The sequence below is a fragment of the Phascolarctos cinereus genome, unplaced genomic scaffold (genome assembly GCF_003287225.1).
Source record: "Phascolarctos cinereus isolate Bilbo 61053 unplaced genomic scaffold, phaCin_HiC Scaffold_4;HRSCAF=312, whole genome shotgun sequence".
In the NCBI taxonomy this organism is placed as follows: domain Eukaryota; kingdom Metazoa; phylum Chordata; class Mammalia; order Diprotodontia; family Phascolarctidae; genus Phascolarctos; species Phascolarctos cinereus.
Genome location: NW_027555847.1, coordinates 160,687,267 through 160,705,607, shown reverse-complemented (window position 1 = coordinate 160,705,607; position 18,341 = coordinate 160,687,267). Strand labels below are relative to the sequence as shown.

Sequence of the window (18,341 nt, the reverse complement as noted above, 5' to 3'; positions counted from 1 at the left end):
CTTATCTCTTTAGGGCCAAGTTTGCTCTTTATGATAATTTCACAACATTTAGTTTCGATTGTTTTCTGGTTTGTGGGGAGAATATGCAAAGTTTAGATGAGAATCAGTCCCTGCTTACAGTCTAGTAAGCGATAGGACATAAACACAGATAACTGTATGTACAGTGTTATGTGATAAGTGCATTAGAGAGTTGGAAAACAATGTGCTATGTAGTGTATAAGGGGCAAGGTGGTTCCTGTTTGGGACTTCAGTTCCACAAGAGTTGAGATGTTATTTCCTCTGATTCTAATAACTGGTTTTGGTTTTGAAATATACAGTTAATTGAGCCTGAGGGATGAGAGCTTGGGTGGGTTAGTGTTGGGTAATGGTTACAGGCAAGAGAACCTTTTCCATCTGTGTTTAGCTTGAATTGTCAGCTGAAAACTCCAGGCTGTCCCTCGTCACTGGTAGAGGCTCATGCTCAGAGCTGTGATACCATCTGCTGCTCTGATAGCCATCAGCAGAGAGCTCTCTAATGTATTTGGTCTTTTTGTCATCCCAGGGCCTCTATGAGAAGTGTGAAAAGCTGAGGCCCACTCTGTTCCGGCTTGCCAGTGACACTGTGGATGATGATGAGGCCCTAGGTAACAGTTTTTTTGTTGTTGTTTGAGGGTTTTTTTGGTTTTGTTTTGTTTTTAATTGAAGGAGTGCTCTGGAAAGTTAGGAACATGACCGTAGATATGGTCCCATGCCAGGGGGATGAGACAAACATGAGTTCTGGTCCTATAGCAGAAGAGATAGTGGTGACTGGGGTTTGGGTATCTGGCTTAAATTGCCCAAAGACTGACTTTAAAAAAAAAATGAAGCTTTAAGGTATATTTCAGTGGAGGTTAGCACATGGTCTAGTAGTTTTTGGAAGAGAAGCAGAAAAAGCTAGAGATTGGAGAAGAGGACAGAAGATCTGAAGAAAGACTGAAGGCACCAGCTGGGCAAAGATAGGCAAGGGATATTTGATTCTATTTTAATGGGAAAAAAACCTCTTTTTACGGTCTCTAAATGAAGCTGTGGCTCTGAGTTGGCATTCAGGCTCCATCCACAAGGAGTTTGGTGAGGAGGAAGGTGTCTATTTCACTTGAGATATATTCAGCTCTCCATGACAGTGTGGTGCTGGTCCCTCCCTGCCAATGTTTCTAGCTTGTTTTATGTGCCTTCTGCAAGCTGCTTGGCCTGGCATCCTGGCTGACTTTTGATCAGCTATAAACCAAAGGGCAGATACTTATTGAGAAAGTCCTGTTGGTCATTCTGTAGTCTGAGCCACAAGTTCTTTTGAGAGGTCAGAGTCAGGGAATAGATGTATATGCATGAGGCAGAATTTAAAAGGTTAGTGTTGTCTGCTGCTTCCTACTGTTTTGGGGAGGCTAAAAGGTCTATATCTCAGTGGTGAGAGTAACTGCAGAGTAGGTAGTTGGCCATATATCTTGTGGCAGGAGGGCTCATGATTCAGCTGAGATCCTATGAGCCTGCTGAAGCCAAGTTTAGGTAAAAAGTGCTACCCTTCTGGCTGAGGGAGAGAGAGTGGAAGGACAGGTAGTTAGGTTCTGTTGGGTAGAGGTTCTGGTGGTCAGTGAAGCTTGTATAAAGATCAGCTAAACTAAGCCTAGGATTGGGGACTGTTGGTGGACTAGCCCAAGTGACTTGTTTTTCCTCTTGTTTTTGCAGCCGAGATTCTCCAGGCCAATGACATGCTCACTCAGGGTGTTCTCCTGTATAAGCAGGTGGTGGAGGGCCAAGTCAATGCTGGGAACAAGGTGCCTAGCACAGTCACCTGCAGCACCCAGGGAGAGCTGCCTGCCTCCCAAGGTATTTCACCTCTTATATGCTTTCCATTTTGAAGAATTTCCTAAATTAGCTTTTTATGAAAAACACTTATGAGTCATCAAGACCTAGGTGCTGTGTTCTCTTGGAAGTCTGAGGCGGTATTTGTAACTTTGGCCTAAAAGGGAGTTCCTTCTCTGTCACTCATTTCTTTCATACAGCTCAGACTTTTGTGAACTGGAGACAGAAATCCTAGTCTGCTGACTTCCTTCTGTGAGAGTACAATTTTTCTTGGGGCTAATTACTGGGTTTTTGGTGAGTGGGAAGATAGACCACTCCGATATATGGTGAGGGACTGCAGCTCTTGGGTTTGTCTCCATGTGCTAAGACTTGCCACCAACCCCTCCAAACACCTCCCCTCCCCCTTCCCATAACAATAACAATAACACCATACAAAAATCACCTTCCACCCTAGGCCAAAATAAGATGAAGTTAATGATGGAAAGGCAGTCCTAGGCAGCTAGGTTTTTTTCCAGCACCCACATGGGTTGAGGGAGAAAACTGATATCCCTTATGAGGGCATGTCCAGATTTGGCTGTGTTTAGATGGCGATTCTCTACTCTCAGAAGCTAACTGTCCCGTTCTCTAGCCTTGCAGAATAAGGAAAGCAACATCAAAAGCTATGCCCTGATTGACTTTTCTGAACTGGACTCTGAATCTGGGGCCCCTTCCCAGCAGTGTGAGCTCACATCATCTTGTCTTCTAGAGAAAGAGCTGGCTACTTTAGGTGGGTGAGTGCCCTAAGGAAGCCCACATAACTTAGGGAGTGTTGTATGGGTTTCCCTTGGTAAAAAGTATCTATGCTTTTGGTGGAGACTTGGGACGGAGGCTTTTACTTGAAGTTTAGAAATCAGCTATTTGAAAGAACTATACTTTGCCATTTGTAGAAGGGGAAAGAGGGTGAGGATATTGGAATCGTGACCACTACCAGGGATGATTTAATAATTTAATAGGATTTAATAATTGCTTTATATCATACTCTGGTTGTTATCTGCAGGTCTCAGTGATGCCCCAGTCACACACAAGACATCCTCAGACTTTGATGCACTTCAGGTGAGGAAGCCTGTGCCAGGACCATGAAGGGAAGATGGGTATTCTAAAACTCACCTCTAGTGGTAGGGAGATGTGACATTGAAATGACCTGACAATTTTAGATGGAGGCCTAGATCTTTTCAGACTTTGTTGCTCAGCTAAAATTCTGGGGGACTGGATCTTAATCCTAACTTTCTTTGGTTTACACCTGTACCCCACCATTCCTGTCTACTTCAGGCAATGATCAGGAGGCATGGACCCCACTTTCTGATCACTGATGTATCTCTTAGAGTGTGTGTGTGTGTGTGTGTGTGTGTGTGTGTGTGTGTGTGTGTGTGTGTGTGTCTGTCTGTCTGTCTGTCTGTCTGTCTCCCTAGGAGACAGATTTAGTGATCTCAGAGCTGTAGTTGCTTTGCTGAGATAAGAGGGCATTTCTCTGTTGTCTGTTTGGGGTAATGGCTAGTCTCTCCTCCAGCATGCCTCTTTCTGATCTTTGGCCTGCATACTCCTGGCCTTGGTTTTGGGGAAATCCTGGTTTTCTTACTCCAAGTGGTTCTCCTCTGACAGGTTACCCCAGAGAATGGTTGCTTGGAGGAAGGGAATTTCTCCTCCAGTACAGTGGCCAAGAAGCCCTTCCCTGGCAGGGCTGACCAGACAAATGGCTCCCAAGGAAGCTCTCAGGAGAAGAAACGGTTACTGGACTTACCTGCTCCCCAGAGTTCTCTATTCCCTGACCTATCAAGCACATTGTGAGTATACCAGAAAGTGGGTGGTAATGAAATCTTGGAATAGAGAGTCTGTTGTTTGTTGTTTCTTGTAGCCCATTCTAGTGGTTGCATGGGCTAGGAAAACAAACAAAAACAAAACTCAGAGAACAGATCTCCAAGAGCAAAATTAAGACCCCTTGTTCTGGAAAAATCTTTTCATTGACAGTTTACTCTGAGCATGTTGCCTCTTCCCTCATCCCACCCACACTGCTTTGGTGCTGTCACTCTCCACTCCCTGTCTCTTACCCTAAAGTCCCCCTGCAAAAATGTGTTTTATGAGCCTTTCTGGGACCTACTGAGAGAAGGTGGGCTCAGACTTCAGATTGTATGAGAAAGAAGAGGAGGGAAAATGGTTTTCAATGGGTGAGTCTTGTGGTAGGAATAAAGATATCTTATTATGAAACATTTTTTGTGTTCAATGCGCCTAGGATTCCTAGAGCTATCTTCTTGGGTGTTTTCTCATGCCTTTTTCTACTTCCAAATTTGTCAATTTCTATATTTCAAAGAATGGAGTCTAAAACCATTAGTACTCTTTGTAATTCAGTAAAGTGATAAATAATAAATCCATGGAGCAAGGCTGATGGACTCAGCTAAACAAGATGAAATTTAATAAGAATAAATATGAAGTTCTTCATTCAGGTTAAAATCAACTGCAGAAAAGATGTAAGAGGCATAATTTAATAGCATTTTCGAAAATGCTCAGGTTCACTGCCAACTTCATTATGAGTCAACAGTTTTAACATGGCTGGCAAAAAAGGTCATTTGATCTTAGAATGCATTAATTGAAGTCTCATGTCTAGACTCAGGGAGGTAACTATCCCATTCTTCCCTTTTCTTGTGGGGACTATATTTGGAATGTTAAATGTTTAAAGAGTGACAGTGACAAGTTGATGAAGCAGCCAGTATGGTGAAGTAACTCAAAATCATGACATAAGAGGAATGGTTGAAAGAACTGACCTGAAGGGGCAGCTAGGTGGCGCAGTAGATAGAGCACCGGCCCTGAAGTCAGGAGGACCTGAGTTCAAATCCGGCTTCAGACCTAACACTTGACACTTACTAGCTGTGTGACCTTGGGCAAGTCACTTAACCTCAATTGCCTTTAAAAAAAAAAAGCAAAAAAAAAACTGACCTGAAGAAGAGAATTGGGAAGGGGAAGGAATGTGAAATATTTGGAGGGCTGCCTTTTGAAAAAGAAGATTAGGATGACTGGTACAAGTTATAATAAGGTAGATTTTGGTTTCATATTTTTCAGATACATTTTTGTTGACATTTTATCTTCACATTGCCTAAATTTCCCCTAAAGAAAGAAAAAGAGATCAACTCACTGAAAAACATAGGAGATTACATGTAATGTTCCATCCTGTGGGCCACAGCCTCTTGTAAAAGGAGCAGACTGATCTCTCATTGATCTCTCCTTTGGAGCCAAGTTTGCAGCATCTTTTTGACTATTTTGTGGTTATTCTTTACATTACATTTTTGTAGTCTTGGTATATATTGTTTTCTTGGCCCTGCTTACTTTGATTCCCTCCCATTCTGCCCCCCCCAATTTATTTATTTATTTATTATTTTTTATTCTGACTAATTAAAATGGGCGCCTCATTGTTTTACATAGAACAGAAAGAGTAGTATGTGAAACTAAATCTTGCTGTGTAAAGCATGCTTTTAGGTGTATCATAATAATAATAGCTAACACTTATATAGCACTTGCTATGTGTCAGGCACTGTAATTGCTAAGCTCTTTACAATTCTTATCTCTTTTGAGCTTCATAACAACCTTGGGAGGTAGGTGCTGTTATTCTCATTTTACAAATGAAGAAACTGAAGGAAATGGGTAAAGTGAGTTGCCTAGGCTCACACAGCTAGTGTCTGAGCCTGAATTTGAACTCAGGTCTTCCTGCCCACTGTGTTGTATCTACTGTACCACCTTTGTTGTTATTCAGTGATTTTTCAGTTGTGTCTGACTCTTCCTGAACCCACTTGGGGTTTTCCTTGGCAGGTACAGCACTGGTTTGCCATTTCCTTCTCTAGCTCATTTTACAGATGAGGAAACTGAGGCAAACAGGGTTAAGTGATTTGCCCAGGGTCACACAGTAAGTGTCTGAGGCCAGATTTGAACTCAGGAAGGTGAACCTTCCTGTACCACCTACCTGCCTTTTATTAAATATGCTAAGTAAGTTTACCATATAACTTTCAAAGCTCTCTTGCTTATCTGTGATTCCTTCTGTTGTCTTCTGAGCATTAAAAAATGTTTCAGTGACCCTTTTTTCTTTTTAGAGGAATAACCCTGTTGTCAGCACACTGTCTCTCATCCCTTTTTCCCTTACAAAAAAATCCTTACATCACTTTGCATCAATTCATGCTGAATTGTATTCTCTGTGTTCATCATGCTTATGGTTTCTCATAGTGTACTATTTCAGTATCTTCACGTACCACAATTTGTTTAATTGTTCTCTCAAATTGGATATATATTTTGCTTCCAGTTCCCCTTAGATTGTAAGCTTCTGGAGGGCTTTTTCTTCTTTTTGTATTGGTAGTACTTAGCACAGTGCTTAGGCTAGCACATAGTGGGCATTGAATAAATGCTTATTGATTGATTGATTCACAAAAAGTGCTGCCAAACTATGCTGGTGTATATGGAGCCTTTTTTCTGGTCAGTGACTTCCTTGGGGGTATTTGCCTACCAGTAGAATCTTAGGCATAAAGTTTGTGGACACTTAGCAATTTATTTGCGTAAATCCAAATTGCTTTCCAGAATGCTTGTACATGCACAGTTCCACCACAACGGATTGGTGTGCCATTTTCTTTAGAAAGAACTTATCCAACATTAACAATTTCTGGCTTTTGTTGCTGCCAATTTTTTTCTGGGTGTGAGATAAAACCTCAGAGTTGTTTTGATTTGCATTTCTTCTATTAGCAATTTGGAGTATTATTTTATTAATTTAATATTAAAGAATTTTAAACAATTACAATGGTCCAAAAATATAATGGATTGTCTTATGAGATAAAATAACCTTGGCATTGGATACAATGACTGCCTTCTAGTGAAATCCAGTGGTTTTTTCACAGTCCTCATCCTTTTACGTTTTTCGACTCCTGACAACTCCCCAACTTGAAATTGTTTTCTGTTGTTTAATCATATAAGTATCCAGCACTGATGGGAAAAATCAGTAGAAAGTAGATGACCATTTAGTGGTTGTTGTAGAAAGAATCCACTTTCTTCCAATTCTGTGATTCTTTCTATTGGTTGTAGTGAATCTTAACTTTTTTATTGAACATCTGCCTAATTGGACACATCTGCACTGTCTATCAGAGCATTATTAGAGTCTTTTTAGGAGGCAATTAATATCTAGTCCAACTCTCTTCTGAGCTGCAGTCCTACCATAGTAAGTGTCTCTAGGATATTTCCAACTGGATGTCCTGTAGGCACCTGAAACTTAACCTTCATACCAGAACTTAATCCTTTCTGAACTTGGTTGACTAGGAGGATGCCTTGTTGAAGGAGGTGGCATCCTCAGCTCCCCTTTGGCAAAACGTATCATTTCTATACTGTATATGTCTCTCAGGTATAGCTCCTTCTGAACACTCCTTGCTTGGATATGGCTTCTTCCAAACACTCAGCCACCCTTCTAACTCAGGTCCTCTTTGCTTCTCCCTTGGACTATTTGAATAGCCTCCTGGTTGGTCTTCCTGCCGAAAATCTCTCCCTTCCCCAATCCATCCTCCATAATGCCACCAATGTGATTTTCCTTAAACACAGGTCTGACCATATCACTCTGCTTCCCAATATTATCTGGCATTTAAGTTCTTTGTGGCCTGCACCTTTCCTACTTTTCTATTCTTTTCGCATATTCCCTTCCGTTATTTCAACAGTCTAGCCATATCAGCCTGTTTTCTTTTCTTGACACACTATGTTCTGTCTCCTGTCCATACTTTTGTGCTGACTGGAATGCTCTCCCTCCTCGCCTATGCCTCCTAGGATCGCTGGATGCCTTCAGAATTAAGCTGAAGTGCCTCCTTCTACATGAAACCTTTCCTTATTTCTGCATACTATTCGTTCCCCTTTCTCCGCAGATTAACTTCTAATCGATTTGTATATATTCTGTATGTAGTTGTGTGTGTGTGTATAAGAATGTAAGGACTTTGAGGATAGGAACTGTTTCTCTGTTGTCTTTCTCCTCCCTTTTTGTCCTCCACTTTGTCCACAGTGCCTAGCACATGTTGTTGTCATTTCAGTCGTGTTTGATTCTGTATCATCCCATTTGGGGTTTTCTTGGCAAAGGTGCTTTCAGCTGGCAGATAGTAGGTGCTTAATAGATTCTTGTTGATTGATAATGTTAATAACTTGCATTTTTAAAGCATTTCAAGGTGTATAAAGCACTTTGTATAGATTATCTCTAGAAGAAATGGTTTAATCTTCACAGTAGTCCTATGTAGTGAAACCCTAGGGAGCTCCTACTTGGCCAGCTCCTCTCTGTTGGCTTTCCTGTTCTTCAGCCCCCTCAGGAACATCTGAGAGCATGAAAATAGATTTTTGTGTGTGTGTTTTCTCTAGAGAGAGTCCCATAGAAGAGAACCTTTTATTTTTCTAACCCCTTATTTTTAAATTATTTTCCTCCAGGAATTTCCTTCATCAGAAAACACTCCCCAAAGATTCACCCGTGGGTACCAATTCCTTCCCAGAACAGTGTTGGGAGACAAGACCAGGAGACACTCCTTCCCCATCAACAGCCCTGAATAAATCTCTAGCTCAAGTTTTTGTTCCACTAGAATCAATTAAGCCCAGTAAGTACAGTTTATTTCCTTACCAATCCTGTAACTAGACGATGAGACAGCTTAGTTTTGATTAGGAATATGGACCCAAAAATGTTGAGGCAGGGGTGGAGGAGAAAAGTAGCTGTAGAGTCAGTAGCTCAATTAATTGGGTGCCTACTATGTGCTGAGCCTGTGCAAGGTAATATGAGAAAATTCAAAGAAAGAAGACAGTGTTGCCCAGAGTGGTTGGGAGGATTTCATGAAGGAAGTAGGGTTAAGCAGCATCTTGAAGAATGATAAAATTCACAATAGGTTAAGGGAAGGGAGAAAGAAATTTCAAAGCAGGAACACAGCATAAGTAAAAGGGCAGAGAGACAGGAGTGAGTATGGCAGAGGAGTGGGCTATGAGGAGATTGATGTAAGAGATAAGAGAGTTCATGGAGATGAGTGACAAGTACAGAGGAAGGATTAATGGATTTGAATCAAGATGAAGTGGGGATCCATTCCAGATTCCTAAATAGGGTCATGACATATGATAACAAGTTATTTAAGGAAGACTAGTTTGGTAGCAGTATTTAGAATGGATTGGAAAAGGGAAAAACTAGAGACAAGGAGACCAGTTAGAAGACTTGCAATAGTCAATCATAAGGTGATGGCAGTGGGAGTAGAAAGGAAGGGCTGGATCTGGGAAATATTTTAGAGGTAGAATTTGTAGGATTTGGTGACAGCTTGGATATGTGGAGCAAAGGAAAAAGAGTAAAAAGTGACTACAAAGTTTATAGTATGGGGGAGGAAGGGCAGAATTGGGATAAGGGTATTACGTACCAGACTGATAGATAGGCAAGTTGGGAAGGGTCTGGTTTGGAAGCGAAGAAATAGATAGATATTTATTAGATACTATGAGGTACCAATAGGACATCTATTTGGAGATATTCTGTAGGCTTTTGCAGATGCATAATTGGGGCACTGGTGAGATACTACAGCTATAAATACATATTTGAAAATCATTCATATAGTTCTGAAAACTGAAGCCATGAGAGCAGATGAGATCTAAAGCTCGGGTAGATATAAAGATTAAATATGATAATAAGGTAGGATGCTCACAGCTAGGATGGGAAATGACACAAAAATAGACCTCTTCTTCCCTGTCTAACCTTTTCCTTTCTAAGATAAAGTCCCTTCAGGGAAGGAATAAATTTTTCCTATTCTGTAAAGTCAGTAGCATAGGAAGTGGTTGGGGAGTGAAGGTGGACTCGATGGAGATGTAGAACCCTTTATCCTCCAGTGTAGGAAGCAGTTCCTTAGGCCAGGACCTCTTCCAATGAATTAATCACTTCTCTTTGAGTATTCAGGTATTAGAGGAATTTGTAGTTGTTAATCTTCCTAACTGGGTCCCTCTCCACTAGGTGACCTGCCTCCCATCACCGTGTATGATCGAAATGGTTTCAAAGTCTTGCTCCATTTTTCCCAGGCTGGGCCCCCAGGTTTCCCAGAGGTGCAGGTACTGTTGCTGTCCATGCTGAGTACAGCGCCACAACCTGTCTGGGACATTGTGTTTCAGGTGGCTGTGCCAAAGGTGAGTAGCTGGTAGAAACTGTTTTTTCTTAGAGGGGTATTTCAACTCCTGAATCCTTTTTCTGAACCAGTAACTGACATTTAATGGGCTTTAGCCAGAAAGAAATCTCTTTGGAACAAAAGGCCCAGTGAAAAGATGGTATACCTGTTTCTCTCAGGGCTGCTACTTGAAGGGATACATCTCATGTCCACTAGATGAGCTCTTTATTTGAAAAATTTTAAATACATTTTTATTGGTATTTGGATATTTTTTCATCAACTGTATTACCCACTGTGTCCATTCCTACCCTTTCTAGAGAGCCATTCCTTGTAACAAAAAATAAAAAAGAGAAAGTAATAAAAAGTTCAGTAAAACTAACCATTCTTATAAATGACTTTATTTGCCTTCTTGTGAACCTCTGTCCCTGCAAGAATTGAAAGGAGGTATCTTATCTCTCTTTGGGGTCAAGCTTGTTCATTATCATTTTGTAGTATTTACTTTTGATTGTTTTGTTGTCCTTTCCTTTTATCATTTTGTCACTGTATTTATTGTTTTCTTGGTTCTGCCTTTTTACTTTGTATAAGTTCATATAGTCTTCATGCTTTTCTGTATTCATCATTTCTTTTGCCACAGTAATATTCCATTTCATTTATTTGACAGTTTGTTTAGTCATTCCCTAATCTATGGATATCTACCTTGCTTCCAATGGGTTGTACTAAAGTGTGGATATAAATATTTTGGTGTATATGGAGCCTTTCCCTTTGTCTTTTATCTCCTTGATGTACCTGGCAGTGGACTCTCTGAGCTCAAGGGTATGGACATTTTAGTCACTATTTTTGCACATTTCCAAATTTCTGTCCAGAACAGATGGGATCTTAAATAATCTAGTCTCAGAAAATGAAATGGATCTAGCGGTAAAGGAATTCCCAAAGGTGGAATTTTGGTCTGGACTTTGGTCCAGATGAATTTACAAATTGTATCAAGCTTTCAAATAACAATAACTGTACTTCACAAATTACTCTTAAATTAAAAGCACTCTATCAAGGCCCCTTTATGAGACTATTTGTCTAGCCAAAAAAAAAAAGGAATGAAGGAGGAATTAATCTTCTGGGTTTTATATTATAAAGACAGTTTGTCACTGAACATATATTAAATGTGTACAGTGTGCCAGGCACTGTGGTAAGTGCTAGAGATACAAACAAAAGCAAATCAGTCTGTATTCTCTTTCTTTTTTCTTTTGCCTTTTTTTTTTAAAGGCAGTTAGGGTTAAGTGACTTGCCCAGGGTCACACAGCTAGTAAGTGTCAAGGTCTGAGGTCGGATTTGAACTCAGATCCTCCTGACTTCCGGGCCGGTGCTCTATCCACTATACCACCTACCTGCCCTTTTGTATTCTCCATATACAAACAATTGTGTACAAACTAGACATATATGTACAATCATGTTAAACATACCTACATATTAGTCATGTTGTAGAAGAAGGATCAGAATAAAAGGAAAAAACCACAAGAAAAAAAACAAAAAAAAGTGAAAATATTATGTTTTGATCTGCATTCAGACTCCATAGTTCTTTCTCTGTTCTTTTGGATGTGGATAGCATTTTCCATCACATGTCTTTTGGAATTGTCTATCATAGTTAATAATAGCACAGTGTGCTAATACCGTGTACAGTGTTCTGGTTCTGCTCACTTCACTCAGCATCAGTTCATGTAATTCTTCAGGAGACTGTTAAAAGCTTCCTGTAGAAGGTAGGATTTTACTAGAGACTTGAAGAAAGCCAGGAGGCAGGGCATTCCATGCATGAGGGACAGCTAGTGAAAATACCTGGAGTTAGGAGACGGCCTGTCTTGTGGGAGGAACAGCAAAGAGACCAGTGTCACTAGATCACAGAGTATGTTGGGGGCCAAGGATAAGATATAAGAAGGAGATGTAGGAGAGGTCAGGTTATCAAGGACTTTGAATGCCAGAGGATTCTGTACCTATAGGTGATAGGGTACCACTGGACTTGACTGAATGGAGTGGGGTGACATGGTGAGACCTGTGCTTTAGTAAGATCCTTTTGGCAGATAGACTGTAGTAGGGAGAGACTTGGGTTAGGGAGAGACTTGGGTTGAGAAACCAACCCACAGACCACTGTAATAATCCGGGTGTGAGGTGGATTAGGGCCTGGACCATGGTGGTGACAGTGTTAGAGGAGAGAAGGGGGCATATAGAAGAGATATTACAAAGGTAGAATTGTTACGTTTTGGTAAAAAATTGGATATGGGGGATGAGAGACGAAGGAGTTGAGGATGACACACAGTGTAAATGGTGGTTTAATCTTTATTAACATTTTCTCCATTATTTTCTTACGCCTAGAGTAGACAGTCAACAAAATAATAAATCAGTTGTTGATTTAATAGTATTTGCTGAAAACTAGTCAACTGCCTGATTGTGAGTCTGGGTAACTGGGAAGGATGGTGGTATCCTTCACAGTAAAGGAAAGTTGGAAAGAGGGGAAGGATTGTAGGGAAAGCTAATGAGTTCAGTTTTGGATATGTTGAGTTCAAAAATGTCTACAGGACATCCAGATCGAGCTGTCCAGTAGGTAGCTGGAGAATTGAGACTGGGTGTCAGCCCAAGAGGTCGGGACTAGATAAGTAGATTTGAGAATCATCAGCATAAAGATTTAATCTATGGGAGCCAGTGAGATCATAAAGAAATACAGTAAAGAGGGAGATGAGAAGAGATACTAATAGTTAGCAGGTATGACCTGAATAAAGATTTAGCAAAAAAATAAAAATAAAGGAGCAATGAGATAGGTAGGAGGAAAGCCAGGAGAGAGTAATATTACAAAAACAAAGCAGGTAATAGTCAACTTTGGAGCTACTGTGGAAGGATGGGCACACTAATTCCTTGTTGTTACATGAGCTCTTTAATACAGACCTGGGAGACTGGATCTTTTTCTAAGTTGGGTTGTCACTGTCACTTTTTTTTTTTAACCTGGCAGGCAATGAGAGTGAAGTTGCAACCAGCCTCCAGTTCTAAGCTCCCTGCATTTAGTCCACTGCTGCCACCAGCTGTGATCTCTCAGGTTCTGCTGCTTGCAAATCCACACAAAGTGAGTACTGGTGCTTAATGAGGGTGCCATTTGGCTGTATCTTCAGGCTGGAGAAGAGTGGTTTGTTACCTTCTCTGGGTGTGAAGGCCCTGTTGGTTTTTTTACCTGTTGAATATCCTAGATAAAGTTAGCTTTCTTCGTATCTCCATTCCTTGTTATAGTTTGTATAACTGGGACATGGAAAGTAGAGGAAGGGAAAGAAATAAATTATAAGCACCTGCTATGTGCCAGGCACTGTGCTAAGTATTAGCTCTACAGATATTATCTCAGTTGATCCTCAAAACAGCCTTATGAATGTTGCCTCATTGTTCTCACTCTTGTGCCTTGTTATCTCTACATCACAACACTGTGTTGAGGCTCTTATTTTAGTTGAGGAAATGGAGATGGGGTTTAAGTGACCTGCTCAGGGTCATGAAGCTATTAAGTGTCTAAGGCAGGATTTGAATCCAGTTCTTCCTGACTCCAGACACAAAGCTCTCTCTCTATTTTGCCACCTAAGTATAGAATAGCTTGGAGCCACTTAAACTGTTGCTACAGCTTCCATTGTTTACCCTGTTGCTATTCAAACACTTGCTTTGATTGTGAGTTCTGTTATCAAGGCCAAAAATATTATATCTTTTGGTTCCCAGTTGCTTTTTTCATCAAGGAATGGGTGCTATGGGACAGATGTCTAGATTGAGTATTCCTTATTTTTCAGACTGCTGAGAACATTCCCTAGACTTTGGGTTGATTGGAAGCCTTTTTCTTTGCTTTCTTATGGGTCAAATCTCCCCTTTCAAGGAGCTGATCTTTTCCCTCTCAGACTCCTTGTGAGGATTCAGGCCCCACTCAGTACTCTATATTCTTTGGAAAACTTCACATTTTTTATTTTCTTTCTTTTCCCAGGAGCCTGTCAGACTAAGGTACAAGTTGACATTCACTCAAGGTGGGAAGCCCTTCAGTGAAGTGGGAGAAGTGAGTGATTTTCCAGACCCAGCTCTGTGGAGTACAGTCTAACCTGAAGATGGACTCTCCTGGACCTTGCCATCAAGCCTTACTCCATCTCTGTTGCTCATTTTTGCCCAGGACTGGCTAGGGGTTTTGATATGAAGTGTAGGGGTGGGTACTGCTGTTTGGATGGCATGTGATCCATGTGTGAAATGCATCTGACACCAGTCTTTGACATTACCTACTCTGCCATCATCTCAGATGCCTGTATGGTGATGGGACTTCCTGGAGTCACTGGGATTTGATAAGCCAAAGCTTACAGCAGAGGCCCACGTTTCAGGGAATCATTCCAAAGTGGAATGATCTTTTATGAATGTTGCCTTATTGTTCTCACTTTTGTGCCTTGTTATCCCTCAAATGTGTTGGGGCTCCCAGGCTGCAGCATTCTCAGAAGCCGTGGAGACATTTGGTTGGTCATGGGTACCTCTTTGTTTAGGAGACCCTGTGCCTGACTGACATCTTTAGAGGATCCCTGTCTTCATTTTTATACAGACTGCTTACAACTGATTGAAGAAATGTTCCAAATGGAATGCTCATTGCACATGCCTCTAGATTAGAGGGACACATAGTAGCTAGCTTCTACCTATAGTATCTTTCACCATTATGCCTTATACCTGCCCTAGATGGGCAGTCTTCGGGTAAAGGAGAAGAAAATAGTCCCATGTCTCATTTAGGTCTTCAGAGCTTTTGCCTAAAACCTCCACCTCCCTTTTCATCCTCATTGCAAGCTTTTTTCTGCTTGCTTATTTGAGCATACCATTCTAGGCATTGTACAACACAATTGAGATAGATCTGGTTCTTGTTTTTCAGGTGGTTTATTGATGAAGAAAGACATAAAAAGTACATAACAAAAAGTTTTGACTGAATATGTAAAACATTTACATTGAATGAATAAAACAGGAACAAATGTATTTCTGTAGTGGTGATATTGGGGAAATGCATTTTTGGAGATCATGGAGAAAGGGTTTTAATAATTCTTTGAATGAAGGAAGAGGGTTTGGTCAATTGGGTAGATGAGAGGGAAGCAAGTCAAGAGAACAGTATGAAAAAGTATAGCTTAGCTCTCCCAATGTAGTCCCTCCACAAAGATTTAGAAAATGCACCAGACTGAGTAATTGGAATGCACAAGTAGAAGTCTGCAGCAAGGAGGAAGGGATGGGGAATAGGCTACACTTGAATCTCAGTCTCATCTGCACTGGTCAAAGGAGAAAAGAACACATACACACACACAATTGGGTCGAGAAATGCATTTCACTCAACCAGAAAATATGAGAGAAAGGGAAAATAGAGGGAGGGCAGATTAGAGGAGGGAATTAGTCAAAAGAAAATGGGGTTACAGGCTAGGCAAGACTAGAGCATATTCTAGGGATATATTTGGCCTGGAAGAGGATATTAAGTAAATTGGTTTGGATGAAACAGAGGGAATAAAGCACTTGATTTTGGACTCGGGATAATCTCGTGAAGGGGCTTAATTACCTTACATCTGTAAAGCACTTTTATACTTCACAAAACGATTTTGCATGATAACATTTGATCCTTCGAGTAACCCTGTAAGATAGAGAGGTCATTACCTGAAAAATGGGGAATAATAGTGACCAATTTGTTAACCAAAATTCACCATAAAATTTAAACGAGTGCATTTAGGAGGTGATCTGATTAACAAAAAATGTTACACAGGTTTTCTGGAACATATCTACTTCATAAAATAAAGTGCTCACGTTAAAGACAATTTCTGTATTTTGAAGAACTGTAATTTACAGTTGAATAAGGTGATTGATGTGGGCACAGATGATACCGCCAGAAATAATCTTGAAAGCATTATTAGAGATTATGAAGTTACAGGCAAGAAACTGGAGACCTTAGGGGTACAGGTATTGTCATCACTACTACTGTTCAGAAGCAAAGGCTTAAGAAAAAAATGGTCAGCCATGGGAAGTGAACAGCTGATTAGACCATATTTGAAGATGGGCTTTGAGTTCTGAATCATGGCTTAAATGTATGAGTAATGGAATGGAGTACACTTAAAAGGCCTAGTAAAAAAAACATCCTTTCTAGTCTTGAAAATCCAATCTAGAAAGGCTTTAAACTGAAAAGTTAAGCTGCCTACTTAGATACCATGAAGCTTAACACCATAGAGAAATCTGGGCACAGATACCCAATAATAGCAGTAGATGACAGGATAACAGATTTAGAGCAGGGAGGGACCTGAGCAGTCACTACCTCATTTTATAGATTTGAGGAAAATTATTCTTAGAGCAGTTAATTGATTTGCCCAAGAGATGCCCCCAACTTTACAGGAGACAAATCCAAGAAGGACCCAGCAATAAAATACATGGCCTCAGATGTCCATATACAAACATACAAAGTATGGATAACAAGCAAGATGAACTCTGGAGTGGCAAATCTAATGTCATAGTTATCACTGAGACTTGGGGCAGGATGGGATGCATAATTAGAGTATGTTTCTGGAAGGATAAATATTAAAAAGGAATGAGATAGGTTAAAAATGTAGGTGGGGAGCAAAGCAATGCTATATTTTTTTCCAGATTTTTAAAAAATTCATTGATGGTAAACCTTCTTGGATATATGTACAACTCTGTCCTTCCTGGTCTCCTTTGTAACAAAGAACTGTGAGTTGCCTCTTGATTTTATCTTTCAAATCACTTCATTATCATTCTCCATTCCCTCCACTGTAGGAGGAAGAGGTGGTCCAATGGCAGCTCCTCTATGTCCTTGATCCCATCTCTGGGAGCCTGCTTCTTTCGGCAGCCTTTCCTTATTTTCTTTTTCTTTTTTTTTTGGTGAGGCAATTGTGGTTAAGTGACTTGCCCAGGGTCACACAGCTAGTAAGTGTCAAGTGTCTGAGTTCAAATTTGAACTCAGGTCCTCCTGACTCCAAGGCTGGAGCTCTATCCACTGCGCCACCTAGCTGCCCCTGCCTTTATTTTCAATTTCTCTTTATCTACTATGCCCTTCCCTACTGCCTACGACATGCCCAGATCCCTCACATCCCTAAAAAACCCAAACCCTTTCATTTACTATAACATTCATTTAAGCTATCATCCTATAACTGATTTCTATTTCTCAATCCCTTTCGATTTAGCTTTTCTGGTCCTCACTAATTGACCAAAACCTGTCTCCAAGGTTACTAGCGATCTTTTTGCTGTTAAAACCAACAGCCTTTCTCTACCCTATTTTGGCCATTTAACACTGTTGAACAATCCTTCGTGGACACTTTCTTTTCCTGTGGTTTCTGTGACACGGCTCTTGTGGCTCTCCTACTTTGTGACTAATCCTTCTCAATCTCTTTTGCCCCATCTCCTGTGTTTGGGTGTATCCTAGGACCCTGACCTGAGCACTCTTCTTTCTTGGCAATTTTATAAATTCCTGTGACTTCTCTGCCCTCATCTCTCCCCTCACCTCCAGTTAAATACTTCCAGGAGCCAACTGCACATGCCTATAGGTATATCAAAGTCAATATATCCAAACTCCCTAAGCCTATCCCATCTCTCTACTACCCACCATCATTCTTTTCCTCACCTAGATTCTCAACTTCCATCATCCTTTATTCTCTCCAGTTTGTTGGTTGGTTTGTTTTGTAAGGCAGTCATGTTAAATGACTTGCCCAGAGTCACACAGCTAGTAAGTATCTGAGGCCAGGTTTGAACTGGGTTCTACTGACTAGGGCTGGTGCTCTACCCACTGAGTTACCTAACTGCCCCTAGCCATCCTTTATTTTTAACTCTCACTTACTTTCCCATATTGCCTGGTCTTGTTAATTATGCCTGTACAATATCTCTCCTATCATTCCTCCCCTTCTCCAATTTCTATGCAGCTGCTAAATTAATATTCCATATGCATAGGTGTGACCACGTCATTCTGCCTTGCTGAAGTTTCGGTAGCTCCCTATTGCCTCTTGCGTAAAATATGAATATATAAACTCTTCTCTGTGGCATTTAAAGTACTTCATGATCTGGCCTCAGCTTATTTTTCCAGGCAGATTATTTTATTCCTCTATTATTCCACCCAAACCTACCGCCTACCTGTTTCTGGCTTATGACATTCTAATTCCTGTCTTTGTGGTTTCATACAGTGGGTCAGCCCCTACACATTGAATGCTAAGTTTCCTTCAAGGCTCAACTGAAGAGCCACCATTTACCAAACTATAAGATATCTTTCTGATTCCCCCAGTTGTGAGCGCTCCCTGAAATTTTTCTCATGTTTATTTGTATTTCCTTATGTGTGTACACATAAACATAATGTATGTATTATCCTTACATATGTATACTCTCTCA

General features: G+C 40.6%; 1 protein-coding gene across 2 annotated transcripts in view; it reads left to right on the top strand.

The window, feature by feature from the left end:
- GGA2 (golgi associated, gamma adaptin ear containing, ARF binding protein 2) overlaps positions 1–14,957 on the top strand; it is a 35,014-nt gene extending 20,057 nt beyond the window's left edge. The window contains exons 9-17 of one of the 2 annotated variants that reach the window (XR_013485970.1): positions 542–623; positions 1,699–1,839; positions 2,444–2,581; positions 2,852–2,907; positions 3,454–3,635; positions 8,272–8,435; positions 9,877–9,981; positions 12,949–13,059; positions 13,945–14,034. Coding sequence is in view for 1 of the 2 variants with exons in the window: in XM_020978614.1 (XP_020834273.1) it covers positions 542–623; positions 1,699–1,839; positions 2,444–2,581; positions 2,852–2,907; positions 3,454–3,635; positions 8,272–8,435; positions 9,812–9,981; positions 12,949–13,059; positions 13,945–14,055 (1,155 nt within the window). In the remaining variant the exon portion in view is untranslated. Of the gene's footprint in view, positions 1–541; positions 624–1,698; positions 1,840–2,443; positions 2,582–2,851; positions 2,908–3,453; positions 3,636–8,271; positions 8,436–9,811; positions 9,982–12,948; positions 13,060–13,944 lie in introns of both variants that reach the window. The other variant, XM_020978614.1, reaches the window with a different exon arrangement.
- The last annotated feature ends 3,384 nt before the right edge of the window (positions 14,958–18,341 follow it).